This window comes from Passer montanus, unplaced genomic scaffold (genome assembly GCF_014805655.1).
Source record: "Passer montanus isolate IOZ18808 unplaced genomic scaffold, ASM1480565v1 scaffold31, whole genome shotgun sequence".
NCBI classification, from domain to species: Eukaryota; Metazoa; Chordata; class Aves; order Passeriformes; family Passeridae; genus Passer; species Passer montanus.
Window position 1 is genome coordinate 6,680,764 of NW_024367819.1, and position 22,155 is coordinate 6,702,918.

General features: G+C 38.5%; 1 protein-coding gene across 2 annotated transcripts in view; it reads right to left on the minus strand.

Moving 5' to 3' along the window:
* The window catches only part of TRIO (trio Rho guanine nucleotide exchange factor), a 244,477-nt gene that overhangs the window by 62,499 nt on the left and 159,823 nt on the right, over positions 1–22,155 (minus strand). For both annotated transcript variants that reach the window (XM_039714755.1, XM_039714756.1), the window contains exons 30-34: positions 20,629–20,819; positions 17,600–17,701; positions 15,348–15,490; positions 14,367–14,466; positions 6,048–6,291 (exon numbers count right to left, since the gene is read on the minus strand). In XM_039714755.1, coding sequence (XP_039570689.1) covers positions 6,048–6,291; positions 14,367–14,466; positions 15,348–15,490; positions 17,600–17,701; positions 20,629–20,819 — 780 coding nt within the window. The remainder of the gene's footprint in view (positions 1–6,047; positions 6,292–14,366; positions 14,467–15,347; positions 15,491–17,599; positions 17,702–20,628; positions 20,820–22,155) is intronic.

The following is a 22,155-nucleotide window of genomic DNA, read 5'->3' on the forward strand; positions in this document are numbered from 1 at the left end:
CAAATTGTGAGATTCACTGAACCTCCCTGTCTAGTTTAAGATTGCACAATGCCAAGGAAGCAAGTCGCAGAGATGTGACTATTTATCAAGGCTCAATTAGAATTTAGCTATTAACTTGACTATCTGGCACAATTTGGCTATAAAACTCAATGCAAAGATTATTATCTAATGGACCACAGTCAATTGATGACATTTTACTTAAGGTTACTTATGCTCAGATGATGTTTTTAACTGCAAACGCAACTAAAACCACAAGGTGGGAAAGTCAGGACAGAGAATTCTTGTTTTACTTTATACTTCAGCTACTTTATTTACCTCGACTAAGGCATGAGAACATGTTTGAAAAATCACACACGTACAACCTAAATTCAAACCATCTTTGCCACTATTAGACTAGCAGTGCTTTTGGGAAAAATATCTGTGACTAAATGAAAATTTATGATTTATTATACTTTCAAAACAAATAGTAATTGTGAAGTTGAACTTCAGCTATTAAAATGCATGCATCTCTGTTCAAGCTCAAGTCTGGCTGATAAATAAGCTGAACTGACACTGCAGCACAGCCTTTACAATTCTTTTCGTAATCAAAACATGTGGACTGTCAAAATCGACTGACTGCTCAGCTTTGCCTCTCATGGACTCCTTGAAAGGCTTTCTATCAGCTGGCTATCTGGACGGGCAACCTGTTACTTGGAAGTTTTATGGGGAAGTAATTGATTCATCAAGCAACAGGATTTTTAGATTAAGGTTTGGGTCTTGTACAACTCCAACACATTCCTCTGTATCACTTTCTGCATGCGATCACATCCGTCTGTGTAGCAGCAGCAGATCCCTCTTGGTTTGGTGCCCTGGAAACTACAGTCCCCACCTTCTGCCACCTGGCCCCCAGGCAGCACAGCAAAGCACGTACCCCACCAGCTCATTGTTAGGAGTTACTTTCCCCTCTGGCCTGGGCTGGAACTCATTTCCTGCAGCTGCAAGCGCTGTCAGGCAGTCTCACAGGCAGCGCTTTGGCTCTGAGCCACGGGTGGGGATCCTTTTTCCTTGCACATGGCCTATGCTTCACTTGCTTGCAGTCTCAAAACAGCAAATCCTCCCTTTCCACAGCCTCCCTCTGCTCCTAAGCAAACAATTGCTGCTGCCCAGTCATCCTTCTTTTCTTCCACTACAAACCAGGAGTTCTTCTTCAGTTATTCAAACTGGATGCCCATTTTGCTGGATCAAATTCTCTTGCTGATACACAGTGCTTCCTCTTGCTGTATTGAACAGTATTTAGACTCAACATGAAACACTCCCTTTGTCAAGCACAGTCTTCATAGATCTCAGTCACACATGAGACTTTTACCTTTACTCTCTCCCTTCTCCTTTCACTGAAAACTGGTATTCTGAACAGGATCCAGTTGTGTGACAGCAATCTTACTTAATGTAACAAATTCAAGACTGTTTTAGCCCATTCTGTGGCCTCAGTCATAAAATATCTCTCTCTTCTTGGGAAATATCTCTAGGTGACCCACACAATTTCTGTCTTCCTTAATTCTTGAACAGAGGGTCCCTAGAGCAATTCAAGAAGAGCTCTGACACCTGCCCTACATCAGTCCTTCCCATCTTGCAGATATAGAAAATGGCTTATTACACAGCTATTTGAACAAACTTGTCAACCTTTGTCTTGCAAAGGCATTTGATCTGCCTTATTATGTTAAGATTCTTTGAGAGACACTACACTTCTGTGTTTATGGCTGCAGTCAGGACAGTATCTTCAGAGTAAAATCAGTATTCAGTATGTAAGTGGTGTGTGGTTTGGCACCGTGTTACTAACACATCACCTACCTCTCAGGTTTGAACAAACTTACACAGATTCCTGGATTATGTGATGGTGTAAAACAGGCAAACACTGTACCTTCAGGTAAACAAGACTTCTGTGGCCAAGTTTTGACACAAACACATAGGAATGTGCATTGGCAATTAGACCTGGTCCCCCCCAAAAATCTTGTCACTTAAAGGAGACATAAATGTAAGCCTCATAAGCAATGGCTTGTTGCAGCCTTTGTATCTCTCCAAACAGTAGCTCCTACAGAATGGATATGATGGACTAGCACAAGTTCTTCAGAAGTAGTCACAGATTCAGAAAAGACAGTAAACTTGTGAGCTAAACAGGCAAGAATTCATAAACAATTTTAAATAGCTGCCAATTTTTCTGAGCTTGCATGTTCATTTTCATTACACTGAACCCTGTCCCCTGCCCTTAACCCAAAGCTCTGTGGTAGTGTAAATGTCCTGCAAAGAAAAGAAAGAGGACTGCACTTATGAAAGAGGATGTACCCTAGAAGGAAAAGAAACCCATGTTAAAAAACAGAGAAGCACCAAATAAAACAACAGGAACAATCTTTCTCCCCCACACCCAAAAACATGTGGGAAATCATTACAAAAAAAAAATGTTGCCTTATGCATTACTTGTGAAAAACATGTTCTTCCAGAGCTAGTGATTTATTTTTGTAGAGTGCACCAACTGTTATTCAGCCTCTTCACTACTCCCTTGTTTCTCTTTTCCCCCTATTATAAAAGGGATTTAAATTTTTTTAAAATGTATTCATCTGTGTACTGCACATCAAATTGACTGAATGACCCAAATAACTTGCAAAAATAGATTTGATGTCCAGCAGAGCAAGCAAGAGGTCAGAAACCCGCAATCAACTCTCCCCCTGAGTTACTATTCCTGTAGTGAACATCTTTTCTGTGCAATGCTTTCCTCATATTCTTAACAAAGTGTTTATTACCTTAACTACCACAAAATTTTACAGATGGAAGATATTATAAATGTACTTTTAATCAATTCATTAAATGATTTGATGCTTTAGATAATACACATTCTTACAGGAGAAGCAATACTTACACTTGTAGGCAATTGATGAGGGTCATTTTTGAGGCAGTCTTTTAACATGAGAATAAAACAACATTACCTTTCATGGTTGACAGATAATGTGTGGACAGACAAGGAATGACCAAGATCAACTGTTAGAACTAGGCTTCACTGAACATATTTGCTTTTTAAATAATCATGTATGTTTTCCTACTTTGGATAATAATTTGCGATTATTTAAGGCATTCAGTATCACCCAACATTTCTGTACTCGGTGATGAAATGTGGTTTGACACACCATAAGAACCAGCTGTCAATTACAAGAAGTTTGCCATTTCAAAACTTTAAAGCTCATTTCACCTCTGATACGCTGCAGCTTTCCTTTTTTTCCCCTTTATTTTTCTTTTCTGTTTTGTTGGCAAAGTGGTGCTACTGATAAACACTGTTGAGAAGATCAAAATTGTAGGGTCCATAGATACTGAAAGGAGTACAAAACTCTTCAGCAAGCCATCTGTATAAGCTAAGCACTCTACACCCAAGTTATCAGCCCACCACTTCTGATGGTGATCACCTCCTCCTTTCCCCTGCAATACATAAACCCTCTCTTTTCCTTCAGCCGCTCCCAAGAGCCTGTCACGAGACATGCAAAAATTCCAGACTCATGTCTTAGTTCATGAACTATACAGAATTACTCAATCCTGATGCTCACACACTGTGAGCCTCACACAGGATGTGTATTTTCAGACCAAAAAATCCTAATTTTTTTACTCTCTCAAAAACTCTGAAAGTTTCACTGAATTAATGTCAAAAAAGGAAAAGAAAATCTCTATTGTAAAGACTGAAGGTACTTTATTAAGTACTAGAAATCTAGGGAGTACATGAAAAATTATCCACCCAAGAACATGGACTGAATTAAAATTATGTTAGTCACTCACTTGTTCTTTGTTAGAGGATTAGTAGTGTTTTTTAGGAATTCATACCTCAATCAATACCCACAATGAACAATTCTGAGATCTTCTAATTGTTTTTCTATTCTTCTGATTAGCATATTCCCTAATGCTTTATTTAATCAAATGCAGCACTTGAGAATGAATAATTGGTTTGTGGGATTGTCTGAGGTACTTTTCACTGAGGGGGGAAATAAAATCAAAGCACTCCACTGGTTTTGCTTAATTTTTATAATCCCTCAGTGAAATGAAGACTATCAACCTCTTTTAAGCAACAGAAAGATGAAGTAGGGACCAAAGTGAAACAAATCCAGTGGTTTCAAGTGCCTTGTCTACCCTTTCTCTTCCCTGTCCAGACTACTTAACATTATATATCAGCTTGCATGTTCAAGGCAGTTCACACTCACTTCAGTCACAGGCAGGGGAAACTTTACAGATGAAACATCCATCTCCTAAAGCTTGACACCCAGCAATGTGGGAATAAACAATTAGCAGCTGCTTCTTATCAGTTGGGATTAGGATGGCATACCATAACATCCCGCAGGAAGCCTGTGGCAGGGACAGAAGGCACTTCTGAGGCTGCATTCAACCCTGCAAATTATGCTCATTCTAGCAATGGCTTTCTCTTCTTCTTCAGTGTGCGTGATTAATATAATTAATGAATGCTCTTTACTTCAAAGCACCATGTTAAACAAAGTAAAGTATCCTTGAAATGCTCTGCCTCATTTTCCCTAAACAAACTCTAAAGAAAAAAAAGCAACACAGGTCATGTCCACTGGTTTGATTAAAGAAGTTACTTTCGTAACTTCTCAAACACAAAACCAGCTCAGTCTGTCCCTCGGGATTCTGACAGGCTCAGGGTATTTCATATTATGTAAATATACATAGATATAGTCCACTACAATTTGCCTCTCCTAATAAAATTCGCTACATTCAAAGGTGAAGTCCCTAAGCTCCAAAGGAAACTGGATTTATCAGGTCTCGTGAGTGTTGTTAAAAAAATAAATCCAGATTTCACCCCCTAGTTCAAGAAGAAAAAAAGTTTTAGTGTTACTCAACTATATTTTCCAATTTTATCTTCAGAACATCTGCAAGCTTTCCCTATCCAAATTATTGTAGGACACAAAATGACAGATGACTACTACAACTATACAGCTCAATCCTTCAAACTCTCCCCCCAGCCCCTAATTGCCCTGCATTCAGGAAGTTCCTGCTGTGCCTGCCCCTAATGTAAGAAACACAGACTCACCCCTGTTTTAGTCAAGCATATTTATAATGACTTCTAAAAAAATGGGGGAAAAAATGTAATAGCTGGAATGGACTGAATAATTCAAAAAATTGTGGTTACATTTATGAAAAACTTTCCAAAAACTAGAATTTTGTGTTTTGGTAGACAAATTTTCCACAATGTCACTTGTCTGCCAACCTTATTACCTGCAATAACAAACTCTTTGAAATGCATCTTTTCCCATAGCATGTGACAAAATGCCTTCTACTACACTATTTTTCTGGTTTTTTCCCCTCCTCCTTTTTTTAAGTTCACATTTCTCTCTTTTCACAGCCTACAAACTCAAGTAGCTGCAAATGAGGCAAGCAGGCATTTTCTCTAATAATAATCTACTATTTGAGCCTGGATAGTTTACAGAGGCAAAAGATTAGAGCACACTAAAATCCTAAAACCTTTCAAAAAATCATCAGATTTTTCTTGCACCCTTCAGGGGAATATTCTTTCACGCATCTGAAAAAAACTCAAAAAACAGAGATGCTCTGGGAAAAAGTGTGCCAGTGCTACTCTGAAAAGCTCAGTTAAGTAAAACACAGAAGTCCAAATGAACAATTCCTGTGCCAGGGCATATGAAGGAGTGTATTTACCTTTTCCATTGCTGAACCTTCATGACTTCTTACTACAGGGTTTCTCAGGAAACATTGATAATCCATGCCAGAGATTTTCTTCCCTCCCCACTTTCAGCACACTTCTCAGGTACAGATTTTCCTATCACTACAGCTTGATCTAATACGATATATAACTCTTCACCAAGATATAATTTGCTTAAACCTCTTCCCTATCTCCAGCCACATTTTCCCTCAATGCTGAGAACTGCCAACTGCTTTTTCTTGGGAAAGACAGAGTGGCTGCTGAAAACAAGGCGGTGCAGAACACCGAAGCTGCCATATGCACGGTACTCTCCACTGCCCAAAACCCAGGCTGCTGCTGTCTAGACTTTGTGCCCATCACTCCTTACCTTTGTGGTTAAAAATGCCCTCCATCTCCATGCTGCTGCGAGAGTGGGCGATGCAGAGGGAGCCGCAGGGGACCAGGCCTTCCGCAGCTGGGGAGCGATCCGTGGTTCGCACCAGACACCAGTCGGGCTTGTCATGGGGCCTCTCCAGGACCTCCACGGTCTGCCCACGGCGGATTGTCAGCTCGTTGCTGTTGCAGGCGGTGAAGTCATGGATCACCACAGTCAGCTCGCACCCACCAGACAACTGCGAGGGGACAAAACAAGGAGAAGCCAGATGAATGCTTGTTATCAAACCATCCGTCACGCACCGGTACCTATTTAGGGCTCCTGGCAGGATTTGTATTTTAGATGAGGTAGCAGGCTTCTGGGACTTTCCACATCAAGAACAGAACATTTCAAAATCAGGCAGTTCTGGCGTTTTAGAACAGATTTCTAACTCTGCTTGTCTCTGCCTATTGTTCAAAGCACACTGGTTGTGACAGTGCTGGGCGGAGGATTTAAGCAGCTTTTCTTGCTAGACTGCTCTGTATCCCAAAAGCTGAAGTAGCAGCTGCTTCTGAATATATTTTATGTGTGATAATTAGCAAAGAAAAGGATGAGATATTACTAAATACAGTCACCCATGTTATCTTTCAAATTCAAGAGAGAAAGAGGTAGTTTTTTCAAATGAACTTGCTGCCTTATTCCCACCCTACTCACAGTTTACACTCACAGGTCACAAAATCATCCAAGACACATCATAGACAATTGTAAAAATCAGCATAAAGTTCTTCACAAAACATTCCCAAATACTCAACTGTTTAATAGAAAATTCACACAGGCTTACAACTTTCACAATTTTGTTGGTTTCCCCAAATAAAACTGCATAAACTTGAATTAAAATCATGCAAGCTTAGGGTTTTCCTCCCCCTCTTCAAAATACTTAATTAGAATAACTTTGCCTAAGCCTTAGTTTCCTCTCTTTGATTGTTTCATCTGCTTTGATGTGAAATGAAAATTATTATCAGAACTTTGCAAAGTTCCCAAGATTGCTCAGTGCCAAAGCACCCATCCAACTTAAGCAAGCAGTCCTAGAATTCCTTCTTCCTTACGGCAACATTAGCATTCCAAGCTACTTCAGTTTTTCATGTGTGAGCATTTCTATAGCTCTGGCTGCTTCAGTGCAACATTCATACCAGATCTCAGCTGGTATTCAACTTCTGTAAATTCAGTGATTTTGAATCAAGCCAGTGAACTCCTTCAGCTCAGTGAGGTAACCTTGCAATGCTCTACACTGACAAAGGAGGACCAATACCCTGTGAGAGTTCCAGCTGCATCACATCTAGAAGCAAGTGCCACACCAACACACTGCACAGATCCTGCCACATTGCTTTTGACTATTTCATGGCTTTTGACTGTTTCATGGCTGCCAGCTACATCCCATGAGCTTCAGAAACAGGAGATAAGAGACTGCATTGTTTCTTATTTATTAGTGTTTGTTACAAGCCTGGAATGGAAACTGTACTGGACAAACTTTTCTAGGAAAATGCTATTTGTTATCAAGCAAGAATTTCAGAGCAAATGACAAAACCAGCAAAATCCCAGTAAGAATCAAAGGACAATTCCAACCTTCTCTTCCTCAAGTCTGCAACAAATGACAGAACATAACTCCTAGCAGATGGGCTGCAGTAACTCCAGAGCTTTCCCATGGTATCAGCCTGCTAACCTCACTGGCTAGCATTGCTTGTGTGTGCTTACAAAGGAGCAGAAGTTTTCTTGAGGGAATGCTGGGGCCAAGAAGGGCAGAAAACCTTCATACATCTAGTGTTTAAGGAAGATAAATCAGGTTGTACCCGTTTAGATACAGGCTAAAAATTGCTTCTACGCTCTCTCTTCGGACAGCCCCAATACACAAATTACAGGGGGGGTACACCTTCAAAACATGTAACCTCCTCCCTCTTTAAAATGTTTCCTGTTCCCTTACACTCCCTTTTTTAGTCCATGCAAAGCTATGCAAAGAGGAAAAAGTAAAGAGCTTTCCCTTGTTTTCTGGTATTGATTTATGTTACAGCCTTTGTCAGACCAACTCAGAAAGAATTGAAACCATCTGTACGCCTGATGGGAACTAACAAAAAGCTGATGAAGTATGACTTCACAAGGTGTCCAGGGCAGACCAAATTTTTCTCAGGAGTCCATATCCCATCCAGTGCAAGCACAGTAACAAGCTGACACTTTGCAGAAACTGCATCTTGTCCTTATATTTCCTCCTAAATACCTCCAGGAGCATATCTTTGGTGCTCTGTTTGCTCTCCTGACCTTTCACTTCCAACAAATAGAGATTAAGGCGTATTTTTTGTGACTGGTGCAATGGCCACATATTTTGGTAATACAGTTCTTTCTTTTCTTTCCCCTAATAAAACAAAAAGTAGGATCTCAGATTTTATGTTTTCTAAGTATTTTATAACATTAATTAATATTATATTAATAATAAATGTTAATATAACGTTAGGCTAAAGGAAAAAGCAAATGAAGGTTGTCAGTGGCCATGTTAGATGGCCAAAGTACACCAAATTCCTAGTTTTTCAGATAATGTCATAATCAGATGCCCTAGCTGGCCAGTATTCCACTGAAATTCAATACTCATTCACACTTCAGTATGGTGTGTAAGACACTTCTTGCCCAGGGCTGTTAGGTCCACACCACCCTCAAACATGCACCTATGCTGTTATATGCAACTTAGTGCAGAACTTTTCCACTACTGCTAGGACACCACAAACAATGATTTCTGTACCCAGCAAACACATGCGACACTTGGGAGAGCTAAGCAAAAAAAAAGCATTTACCAATTTTCCCTTCCTTTGGGTTAACTTCCCTTCTTTCTGCCCACAACAGTAGTGGTTAGGAAACACTTCTTTCCTATTTGTTTTATTGCTCAATCTCTCTCCATAGCACACTTTCTGAAAGCAGTTTCATCTTTCACACTGATTAAATGCAGTTGGACAGCAGGGAGTGTCTGTGATTAAGAGCGTTGCTCAACAGCTGTTGTTGGACAGCTTTGGCAAGGCTCTCCAGGCTAGCTGCAGGGAAGAGTGAGAGGCACAGCACAAACTGGGAGACTGACTTGCACTGAAGGGAAAAGAGTTGCAAACCATCAAAATCCAAATTCAGGCTGAACAAAGGCTTTATATACTTTATCCATCCTTCTCAAGAAAGCTTTTATGTAAACTAAATTAATCATGCATGATAAAAATAAATGATGCTATGTCTGAAACACGGAAACTGGAGAGACAGACGAGATGAGACACAAAAGCCAGACAGAAACAGAACTGCAGATTACAAAAAGGCACAAGGTTTAATTAAACAGCTTATCATGGGACATAGTGCCTTGCAGTTGCTGAAATTAATGTTAACCATCTATGTTCACCTCTCTGGGGCCTTTTACTCACTGCTTCTTGTAGAGAGAAAGAAAAAACCAAATGACACAAACACGTGAACACTGAATGAGTATTCTTAGCATAGGTTTGCTTAAGTCAGAGACACCACACTAAGTCCATCTGCCACCACTACCTGCAAACACCATGAATGTCCAGATATTCAAGAGCCTTTACATCAGGCCATAGAACACCCTCTCAGGACTGCAAATGAAATTTAATTCTCCATGCTAATTTTAGATTAAGATGAAAGGAGAGCTAAGAGAAGCTAACAAGATTTCTCAATTATTTCAAGCATAAAAATCTTTAATCCCTGTTTAAAATGGAAACAAGTGCACTTCGGCAGAAAATAAATGGGACAGTACAAAAGTTCTGCCTCAAATAAAGAGCGATTTGGTTTGACCAGGTAGCTGTGCAGACTTGGTTTCTGACTCTGAAAAGAGGTGTGTACTCAGAGCCATGTCTGTTTTTTTTATTGTCTTTTTTTTTTTTCTACTGATTGGAGCCTTTTCTCTTCCGGAGACTCAGCTGGCAGAACTAAATACTTGGTTGTCTCCTGCTGCTTCAGTCCTTTTTCTGTCTTTCAAAGAACTACACACAAGCTTAAAGAAGCATGACAATTAAATACAACTTCACATAGACAGTAATACAAAGTGTTACCAGCTGGGCACAAAAGACAATTTCTTAACAACAAAATATTGCTCTACTGACCACCCACAGCAGCTAGCATGATTCCTACTATTTAGGACAGCAGTCTACAACAGCTCTTCTTCTGAAAGCCTCTCATGTTCTTAGATACTAGTTTGGATTATTTTATGTTTCTACCAGATCACTGAATAGAAGCATGAAAAAACCTATCAGACCTCCACCGTTTCCTTCAGCCTCCCTATTTAATTTCCTGTGTGCTGGATCAAGTTCAAAAGACAATGTTAAAAATGAGACAAGGCTGAGGAAAGGCCAAATGAGTGGTCCCAAGAATCTCTTTTATCCGTTAGCCACCTAAAATGCTGGCTACACACCTACAGAATGTGAATGGAAGGAATGCTGTGAAAGGTGAAGGGCAAAATATTTACTGAGAAGGGCACAATGAGAGCACTCATGCAGAAAACTGAGATGCTTTGATAGAGTAGAAATCTCTCTCTCAAAAATTCTGTATTTCACGCTGGATTTCATATACCTTCCAATGCTTCAGGATGGGTCAGTGCTATTGATGTAAATATTTAGCATGTCTTGTAATATGAAGATACACCCCATGATAATAAAAAAAGGCCAGAAAGGGATCTTAAATTACCTAGTCCCCTTCATTCCCTTCCTCTAGAGCGTGATCAACCACATCTGTGTGAATCTTTAACATTTATCCAAACTGTTCTCACAGAATTCCAGTTACGGAGATTTCCCAGCCTTCACAATTACTCTGCTCTAGGTTTTCACATTTTCATACCCATAAAAAGTATTATTGCAATATTTTTTAAAAATAAGTAACATTATTTCATCCCATCCACTTAAAATATAGGTAAAAGCCTGTTACTAAATCTGTGCAGTAGCCTTTTTCACCACTTGAAGACGTAAAGTTCTTCCTCCTGCCTTTTTTTTTCCCTTTAGACTTGTTAGCCCCAATTCTTTACCTTGCCCTGTAAGTTAGGTTTAGTAGAATTCTAATCAGTCTTTTTCTTCTTTCCCTCAGAATTCTTCCAATGCACAACTGATTTCCCAAAATTCTGTACTCATACTGGATGCAGTATCTAATGTAAGCCTTATGAGTTCTGAGTAAAGAATGAGAACTTAGTGTCCTCAGCATGCCATTGCTACAAGCCAATATGCTGCAGCTTCCCTTGCCCTCCCAGATGTATCACACAGCTAAATAATAAACATCTTGTGAGACTCTGTTGCTTCTCAATCATCCTCTCAAAAACTGTTTTAGATTCTTGCTGTTTTCATTTGTTAACTATTTCTACCTATTCATATAAGCTCAAATGTGTTCCTATTAAATTGCACAGAATTTTGCCAGTTAATTTTTTCCATTGCCAAGATTATTCTGAATTCTAATTCTGCCTTCCAACACTGTTTTCAGATGACATGAGGCTGGGAAGGATGACAATGTCAGCTTTATAAACATATGGTCTATTGCATCATCCCAGTCATTACTGAAAAGCAGCATTGCAACAATCAAAAGTTGAAATTCTAGCCTAAGAAGCAAGGGTGGAGAAGAAAAACGCTAATCATGAAGTTATTCTCTGTTGTTATGGCAATTACAATTATGTCAGAAAAAGGATGCAAGGAATAAAGTTCATCTGGACAATATTCAACCACTTACTATCAAGGTTAAGGATTTTCAGCGCTTTCAAAGTATATCTCTGAGGAGGTGAGAAAGAATACTGACATTTGGATAAAGGACTTCATTCTTGATATACTCCCTGTATAACAGTTTAGCACTTCTAACCAAAACATTTATTTTACAAGAACGAACTGTCTGAACGTATAATTGGAGGAAGTAAAAGAATGGTTTTACTTGGCTGTTGATTAATATAACGTGTTTGGTATTTTTTGTCTTTTCTCAACTCAATAACGGATACATGTGAACAGAAAAATGTTCAGCAAGAGCTTAATAACTAACATAGCACTAAACACTTCGACTATTTAATTATTACTGGTTTTAATTGCTTGATATTTTTAATGTTTCTTGGTTTGGAATCCCATCTCAGTTAAGTACATGCTCCAAATTTGACCAAGGAGATCCACTGCTTCCTCTGGCTAACCACATCAACAGCACTTTAAATCTGTACAACTGTTTTACTCCATTTCTGTAAGACATTCACACACACTTCAAGCTTCTAGGCTAATAAAGCAGAGTTGATTTTAAACCCCAAATCGACTGCAGCTAATGAATTTTCAACATCCAAAGTGAGAGATTACCTCAGACTCGGTAATGGTGTTAAAACACCCTGCAGATTTCACTGGCCACTTTCCTGTCACTGTTCCTTAATAATTTTTATTTTGTATTTTTAAACAGATTAAAGATTTTCTCAATGTATTCAGCAAACCAAAGCATACAACAGAAACATCAAACAAAGCTACACCGCTAATTCACACACTTTTCAGAAGTGTATAATAGTAAATTCCTTCCTTGGACATACAACACACAGAACAAGTAACTGCCAGATAGTCATCTGCTTGTTTTTCTTGGCAAAGGAAAGTCTAACAAAAATTTTATGCAAAAATGTAAGACAACACTACAGTCACTAATCACACCTAAAACCTGTCAGGAAAATACTGAAAAGTGTTCTCCATTTCTTTTTCCTTCCATTCCTCCTCCTGTTGAACAGGTTGTTGGTAAGAATCCTCCTCATGTCAGACTGGAAAACAATCCTGAGGGCATTCTGCTTGGCCACCTTTCTCAGCAATTCTCACACCATGCATGAAATATGCCTGTGAGGGGCATCAGGAGACAACTGTGCTATGCACTCTAGTGAACAGTGCACAAACAGAAGGGTGTTGGCTCTGCACGGCAGGGGTGGACTGCATCACCTCCAGCCTGCATGTACTCAGCCTGGTGTCTCAGCCAACAACCAGGGGAATCACAGACAGCATGTCTTGCTTCTGGATGTCACAGGTTAACTACACTCTTCTCTTAAGAACTGTTTGCTAGCATACAAAACTCAATGTTTTTAAATCCCTAAATAATGAAGTTAGAATGCTAACAATAAGAGCAAAACAAAAGTCATCAAGAGTTCTTCCTCTAACCAACTGTTCTTCTCACAGGTATCTTTAGAAGAAGCTACTACCAAAACTACAGACCAAGCTCAGTACAAATGCAAAAAGTCAAAACATAGGCTGTTCTTGAAAAATACAAGAGCAACCTAAGCATGTAATATTTCCCTCATCCTGTCTGCTTCTCTATGGAAAAATCAAACCATAGAGTTTGAGCAACATGCGAAAATAGAGAAAACTCACTGAGTTTAGGTGATGATGGGAATGGTCAAAATACTATTCTGAGAACCTATTCATTTATCTACCTTGAAGAATACTGGTTATTTATCTGCATAGTTTGAATGGCTCATCAGAACAATTTTATACAAGGAGGTAATAGACCAGAAATCCCTAACCAAATTTTAAAGTAATTTGCTAGGCATCTTCAGTGTTTTAATTCATTCTTCTGTTTGATAAACTTTTATTATCCATCTCCACCTCCCTCCAGGGTCCTAACACTTCTCACTTGCCAAAAATCTTGTTTCAATTCCAAGTAACACACACATTTCAGAAAAATTTTTATTCTTTTGACAGTTATCTAACTTCCACCCAGGGGAAACTCTGGCTGTGTATCCTTATGGTATAACCCAGCCAGAATCTACAGGGAAAGATGGAGGAAAGGAAACACCAGCACTAGTACAAAATGACAGTTTGGTGGGTTACTTCTGGACAATTCCATCAGCTTTCATGCAGAAAGTGAACACCTACTCCCTAACCCATAAACATTGGAGAGTACTTTTCCTTTACAACAGTAACTCTGTGGTGATCACCAGTCTGAAGCCAGCATGAAAAGCAGATGGTATGCTTTCAGGAAGGCTGAGATGAATATGAAGAAAAATTCTGTGCATCACTATCAAATTTTATGGAAAATAAAACTTTCATTTTAAACTGGGTCAAATCTTTGAGCAAACTCCAGAATAGAGGGGATCAAAATGGTTTCAACTTGTCACAAACAATCTCTTCATGACCTATTTGATTTAAACAATCACTCCTGCTCTCCCATGGTATCAAGATATTTTCTCTATTGCAGACAGCTATTTTTAAGAGACTGAGTATTTCCATGCCTCTTCTCTGACGGTACTAACGATTAATCTTGGGTGCTAACTCACACTAAGGGACAAATCATCTGCTCTCAGCATAAAGCAATGTCTGGGAAACTTACCTTATCACTGTCTAGCGTGTTCTGGGAGGTTCGTGAGGCAATTGAAATAGTATCAGGCTGGCTGCTGCCATCTCCCTGACTGTCCAGGTCCTCGCCATCTCTGCAAAGAATTCAGTTCTCATTACAAGAGTGGCACTGTGTTTGTAACATGCTAGTAAAGGAAGTGAGACACTCCCAGTGTGGCAACAGACACCAAATTCACTGATGCAAGAATCAAATACTCAGTACTTAATACTCTTTTCTCAACTGTAAGAGAAGAGATTAATTTGCAAGGTATACATCATGTAGAATTAAGGCAACAACCAGTGAGCAAGAAATATGCCAACAAACTTGCCCAGTCACTTAGTCAAAGCTAGCAAGGAGGACACTTGGTGACACATTTCAAGCGTCAAAAAATGAAAACAAAGGACCTGTGTAACACATGGAGAACTACAAAATCTAAAATGTACAGCTATTCTGTACTGTAGTTTGAAATCCCTTCTGTAATGCCTCATTTACACAAGCCAGGGACTGTTCAGAGCAGATTCTTTTCTCAACTGTAAGAGATTAATTTGCAAGGTATACATCACGTAGAATTAAGGCAACACCAGTGAGCAAGAAATATGCCAACAAACTTGCCCAGTCACTTAGTCAAAGCTAGCAAGGAGGACACTTGGTGACACATTTCAAGCGTCAAAAAATGAAAACAAAGGACCTGTGTAACACATGGAGAACTACAAAATCTAAAATGTACAGCTATTCTGTACTGTAGTTTGAAATCCCTTCTGTAATGCCTCATTTACACAAGCCAGGGACTGTTCAGAGCAGAAATCTCAACAAATTCAGCACTGCAGGAAACTTTAAATTAATGATAAGATAAAAGTGGACAAAATGACTCTTGCTTTTGTCCAATTCACTTAAAAGCATACAAAATTCAACACTCCAGAGGAAAGAGCACTATTGTACACTTAGAGATCTCTGATTATTTGAAATACTACTTACCTTCTTCCTTTCTGTTTTGTTGTTGGTGCAGTTTTGGGAATGTGGATGGGCTCTTTCAATGCTCCCTTCAGATGAATAGTCCTTTCTTGTATCACTTCCCGGATGTGTTTGATCCAGTCCTGTTTATTCTCTATACTGGATGCCTTTGATATGCAAAAGAAACAAAACCCCCACAAAGGACCGTTGTGACTGAGTAGATCCACACATACAGTCAGCTAATAAACACAAAGAGGAATGCATAAAGAATGACTTTGTGAAAAATTTCTGAAAACCTGAACAGATAAAAGGAAATTCTAGCTGACTGTCTTATTTTGAATTGCCAACACTGCTTTACAACATTATTAATATTAGTAATTTAAAAAAAAACATTTTAACCTTAATTCAGAGTTTACTTTTTTTAACTTGATGACTAAAGCCCTGTACGCATCTCATGAAAATGAGATGAATTCCAGTAATAACTTTGAGAATTCCAGTAATAACACCTTGAATACTGGTATTTTAAACTCACCCTACATTTTAGGTCAATTCTAACTTGAAAGAATAATAATCTGCTATTACTGGCAAAAGAAGTTAACTTTTACTGCAACATATTTCATGTATTACTCTTCCCACATTTTGATACATACCTCCAGGCACAAAGCTAATTTAGGGATTGTATTCTAATTACTGCCTGCAACATATCTATTTTTTTAATACTCCAGAAATTACTTGATATCCACCTGCCCAACTTATAATCTGATTGCTTAGCCCAATTTAACCCTGCACCTGAAATGCTACTAAATATAAATATTATTGCAGATCTGAAGAAATTATTATATATAGTTTCCTTAATTATATACTACTTCTCTTAATTGTTGTCTCCTGAAATAACTTGCTTCAAATATATTATAAATATTTAATACATTATAAATATATAATAACCAGGAATTCTAAAGGGATGAAGAAAATTGTAGGAACACATGGACAGGTAGGAAAAAGAATTTTGTTTTCTTTTACAAACAAAAACATTTAGGAAAAGAAGCTAAACATGAACTTTAAAAAAATCTTTTATTTAGTTTTTCATGGAATTTACTTCTACTATTAATGAGGTAAGGAAGTGCTTGTTTCCAGCCTTCAAAACCAAAGAAACAAACACAGTCCACAAAATTGTGAAAGAGCTTGATGTATCATGGAAGTCTTTAAAATATCCTATGCAATAAGTAAAGTACAGAACAGAAACACCTTAAAGCAATCTTATGTGGAGAACCCTTAATTAAAACCTTTTATTCTGCTCTGCCCTGGGAGGATCATTTCAGGCTGCAAAGCATTGTCTGTGAAATTATGGGAACATTAAAAACTGAAAGAAAATCTAGTATGCATTAATGTTACATTTAATTTCCTTGCATTCCTTGACTGCTGCCAAAAAGCTAATGTAAGCTTTTGTTAGCTTGTAATTCACAAGGAAGAATGTGACATGTGAATTGAAGAGGCCATTTTTAAATGACATTATTCACTATTCACTATGAATATATGTGAAATCACAAACAAGTTTAATAGTAGGTGCATTAATCTATAAATGGGAATATGTACTTTGTTTCAGTTCAACAGAGCTCCTCAAAACATGCCAGATTACCCATTAGCTGCTTATGGTATTATAAAACAGGTTCTTCAGTAGAAGGAGTCCTAGGTTACACACCATAATCACAGAAAACACTGATTTAGTCATTCTTCTAGCTAGGCAAACAGCACTACTGACACCTGTAACTTGCCCAGACACAAAATTTATATACATTACATGCACTTTCTTCTAAAGGCAAGTAGCTTCAGAGAAACTTGCAGCCCACAGAAAGACATAAAAATCTTTTGCAATGTTTGTTTGCTGCATAAAAATATGGGTAATGAAAACCAGCATTGCCAACAAGCAGCGATGACTTGACTGTCAAAGGTAACACTGATGCCATCATTTCTTTGTGACACCAGTTCCCTGCAAGCTAATTGCTGAAGTCTTCAAGCTTAGGGAAGTCCATGGGATCAAACGTCTCCCTACTATGATTTGTGAAAGCAGGTTTGTCTACTTCTTCAGTAGGCTGCAAAGATTCCCCTCTGCTCTCTGGCCACATGAGTTAGATATATATACACCACCACCTCTGCAATCCCAAAGAAAATTATTTGTCAGCAGCTGTCCTTCTCAAAGCAGGTAATCATTCCTTGCTTTCCCAACAAATAACTACAAGACTTGCTATAGAGACTAAAAGCACATCTGCTAAAATTACCTTGAGAACAATTTTGTTGTCTGAAGTTGGCGTCCTTCCAACCCACAGAGCAAACTTGCAGGGGTCTCCTTCTACATGTTCTGTGACACCCAATTCAGAAGTCTGGAATGAAGAAAAAATTGTTAGGACCACACAGCATTTTTTCTCAGAAGCCAACAAAGGCATGCTAATAATCTACAAAATTGAGCACTACTATTTAAAGAGATTTTCAGAAGCTTAAAGCTAGCTCATATGCTAGAGAGAATCCTTTATTCTGGTGGGCAGTATGAGGTCTCTTCAAAAAAAGAAGAACTGCAAGCTTAACAGTCTTTTCTTTAAAGTGACAATAAACAGTAACACTCACAATCTGAATACTGAATTGCTTATTTTAGTTTTTGGACTTGACAGTAAAAGCCTTATTGCTCTAAAGAAGATGCTTGGCAAAAAGTAAGTTTTGGCTTCTCTCCCTGTTAATTTCCATTGGAGAACACTCATTATTTACTGATTTTTATGCTCTCTCACAGATAAGATATGCTTAAGAATTCTCTTGATATCTTCTAAAACTCTGGTTTCTTTTCAGTCAAATGAGACTTTCCTAGTGTGTTTCCTTCCTTCTAAAACAGATGAAATAATTCAGAAATGCAGTTTCCCTGGAGAATTTTGTGAGACAACTACATGAACAATCAGTCTTTGGGAATGTTCTAATGTCAGACCTTAATAGCTAATTATCATCCAAAATGTTTTCACTTTCTGACTGGAACATCTCATTCATGTGAACTGGCTTCCACTTTAAACAATTCATAGAGGCTCTGTTCCAAAAAAATTTACAAAGAAATAGAGCTCAAACTAAAAGAGCCCTCACTCCCCAACAGCTGCCAAGTATTCTCACATGATTAGAAGCTGTATTTTTCCATCATGCATCATCATTAGCATATACACACCTCTACACATGGGATGCTGGATATCCAATACCTGAGTAAAAGTACTTTTTTTCTTGTCTCACTTGGATGCCAACTTGGCTTTTATTTTCTGTGTGTGTGGGTGAAAGCTTTTTAGTTATTTTTTTTCTTCTAAAGTAATCCCATCCCAACATCTAACCTTCCACACACAACTGTCTTTACCCAATAGGCAGTAGAGGAACACGGCTCTCTGCAAAGGACGCCGAGTCTGCATGTGGCTCTCCAGGACAGGCTCACAGAGCAGAAATCATTGTGGGTTACTGGACTGAGGTGAGGAAACTCCCAAACATCCAGTTACTGGTGTGTGTGTATATGTATATGTATCATGCCATTGAGTATCCTTTGCTGGGAAAACCCTGACGGTCATCATGCCCAAAGCAAAGAGAAGGACCTAATTTTTGTAAAGCCACCTTCCAGAAGTCACAGGATAGCATACAAAAAGGATCTTTAGCTCAAATCAACATGCATGCTTTCAACACATGCCTTTTCTAAAGATCAAATTGTAAGAGCTACTATAATAGTAAGCTACACTATAGGATATTTAGCCAGATAGAATATGACAACAAAAAGAATCCTTATATTTCAAAAACTGAGGTACAATGAGAGTCTTCAAGATTTCCAGCAGCTTCTCTAAGACCTAAGGCTACTCCTAAATTCCTGTTGGAGGAACTGATATGACAATTTAACAGGACTGACTTTCCAGTTTTGTCGCCTCTCCCACATAATCCCTTGGCAGCTATTAATATTCTCCAATACACCAGCATTTTTTTTATTTTGGGTTCTTAAGAGCAGCAAAGAAAGGTGTGATCAACAAACAGCTGCAGCTGTGTTACCTGCTAGCTATTTAGTATCAGGAAGGAAAGCAAGTGTTGGAAATGGAGTGACAGAATATGCAAAGAAAGATATGGAAAAAAAGAGTTGGTTTTTTTTTCACCAACCTGTTTTACCAGTTTAGACACAGAAGTGGGAAGTGGGAATGAATGAGGGAAAAACAACAGAAGCACAGAGAAAAGACTCAGTATTTATACCATCTAGACTTAGTCATATATTCCAATAGGATCAATACAAGAATACTGTTTTCTAGAGTGTAGTTCTGAGATGGGAAGTAATTTCAACTACTTGCTCTGAACTATTTGGTATAAATGCTAATCTTGCCTTCAACAGATGCAGAGCAAACCATCGGAGACTGTCTTGCCACTTGGCTACCTAAATTTACAGAGTGTGAATATTGCTCTCACCCAAGTCATCCGAGGATAGGAAGGTAAGGATATGAATTCCAGAGTCACATTTTGTAAAGCATGCATGCTAGAGATAAGGAAAGCAAGAGTGGAAGTTTCGGGGTTGGTTTGGGTTTTGTTTGTTTGGTTTTTTTGTTTGTTTGTTTTAAAAGATGGAAAAAAATGGGGTTGGTTTGGGTTTTGTTTGTTCGGTTTTTTTGTTTGTTTGTTTTAAAAGATGGAAAAAAAATACATTTCCACCTTTACATCCTTTCAGTAGACCATAAGTACTACAATTCTATATGCAAAAGATGGCAAAAAAATACATTTCCACCTTTACATCCTTTCAGTAGACCATAAGTACTACAATTCTATATGCAGAACTTTATTGTAAGACTACTGGTCTCAGCAAACATTCTGGAATGAACTTTTCCAAAACAAAGTTCTTGCCTTCCCCAATCAGTGGGTGTAGAATATCCACTAAAACAAATCCTTAACCCAATAGTGAACAAGAAAGTTGAAGGCAGCTCATCAACTCCTTCCATCCTTCTGCTTTATACATATAAGTGTTAAAGAATCTGCAATCAACACACAATTAAGATAAAACGAGTCTAGCCCAATATTGATTTTCATTTGACCTGACACACCAAGACTGAAATGTACCCTTCAGCAGTTGCTTTGAGCCTATCCTTTCTACTCAAAAGCAAGACAAAGCACCAAATTTTAAAGGTTCGGTCTATACATTCCAAGGCTGTTCTTTCAGTGCTCTGTAACAGTTGTTCAGGTTTTTCAGACACACTTAAATCACCTGAGCTCAGCTGAAGACTAATCTAGACAGTTTTGTAAATATGATCAGTTGTTCTCCCATACTTACAAACAGTTTGCTCTTGTAAATGTACTTGCTCCTTCCGCTCGAGTCCTTCACTTCTTTACTGAAAACCAAGGACATCTCAAAAAGGAAAAGGTGCCTCTCTCTTCCCTTTCGAATCAGAGTTTTTGGGTCCCACACTTGGAAGGATTCTTGAAGGATGAGCTCTCCCTGAGATTCTATATTTTCATCAAAGCCTAAAAACAGAGTGAAAGGAAAGATTCACCATGAAAAGTTGGTAATGCAAGTAGCATAAAAAGTACAGCTTCTGTTCATTAACCTATATGATTTTTTTCTCCCTGACAATTTCCAAAAGATTCCAAGAAAACAATACTAAAAACAAGACTTGATTTTAATGCTGCAATATACTAAATGTAGCTGCAGCTCAAGTGCACTTCCAAATTTGGACACCCAACTGTTAAGAACTTAATCAACTCTTCTGGCACTATTTTACCAACAAATGACAAATCTGTCAGATTCTGGTAACCTCTTCTGTGATGAAAATGATTTCTCTTATGAGCTTTCTGCCACTGTAGAAAGTAAGCAATTTGCAAAGACACAGAGCACATCAGGTTCTTCTGAGAGAGGCAAGCTCCGAAATGCCACCTTTTCTGGAGGTACACCTTGTCTACCATGTGGGCAATGAGCACAGAAATGTGTTCCAACTGGGGATGGAGAAACATGGCAGCTTGGAGCTGTTGGCATACAATCAGCCCGCCATTGGTCATGCCAGAATTGATCCACAGTAAAGTAATTACCAGCTGGACCACTAGTATTGAGACATAATGAAAAAAAAATGAAGATGGAAAACACCAACAATTTTGCTTCCATTATAATGGTACCATGCTCACCCAGTTTAATATACAGCTTTAGAGCTGGAGGATAACAAAAATTGTCTACTATACTCTTTTGAGTGGTATCAAAATGTATTTTAAATAGATACTGCTTGCCAGTTCTCATATTCTGAACAGAGCAAGAGTATGGAGAGGATCAGAGGCAAGTTCCGCCAGGATGTTCATTCAAATTCCTCTGGAGACATAAAGAGGAAATGTGCTCACTCACTATATTTGTCCAACATGGGATGACTCAACAATGCACGCACTATTTGTTGTAAAACCAACTTAGGTAAAAGATTAGGATATTCTCCAGAGTCACATTCCCAGTGTTAAAAGATTATTACCAAAGCTGGTCAGCCTTTATACCAAGACCACCTCCAAGACAAGCATTTGGAAGTGATCCTGTAAACTGACCAACATCCTTACTGCTTAAAATCAAGAAACAGAGGTGATTTGGGGCATTTATACGATCAAGGATCACGTCATACCAAGGCAAATTTTACACTACCTAGTACAATATTGGAAGTTCCACAACAAGCTGCATGCTACTACCAGAAGGCAGAGAGGAAGAAAAGGTGTATTGACTAGAAAAAGCATTTATTCAGCAACTATTGGCTAAGAGGGCCCTGCTTTTTTCTCAAAAAATTTAAACACGCAAGAAAAACATTTTTATCACTAAATGTATGACTGCACCATT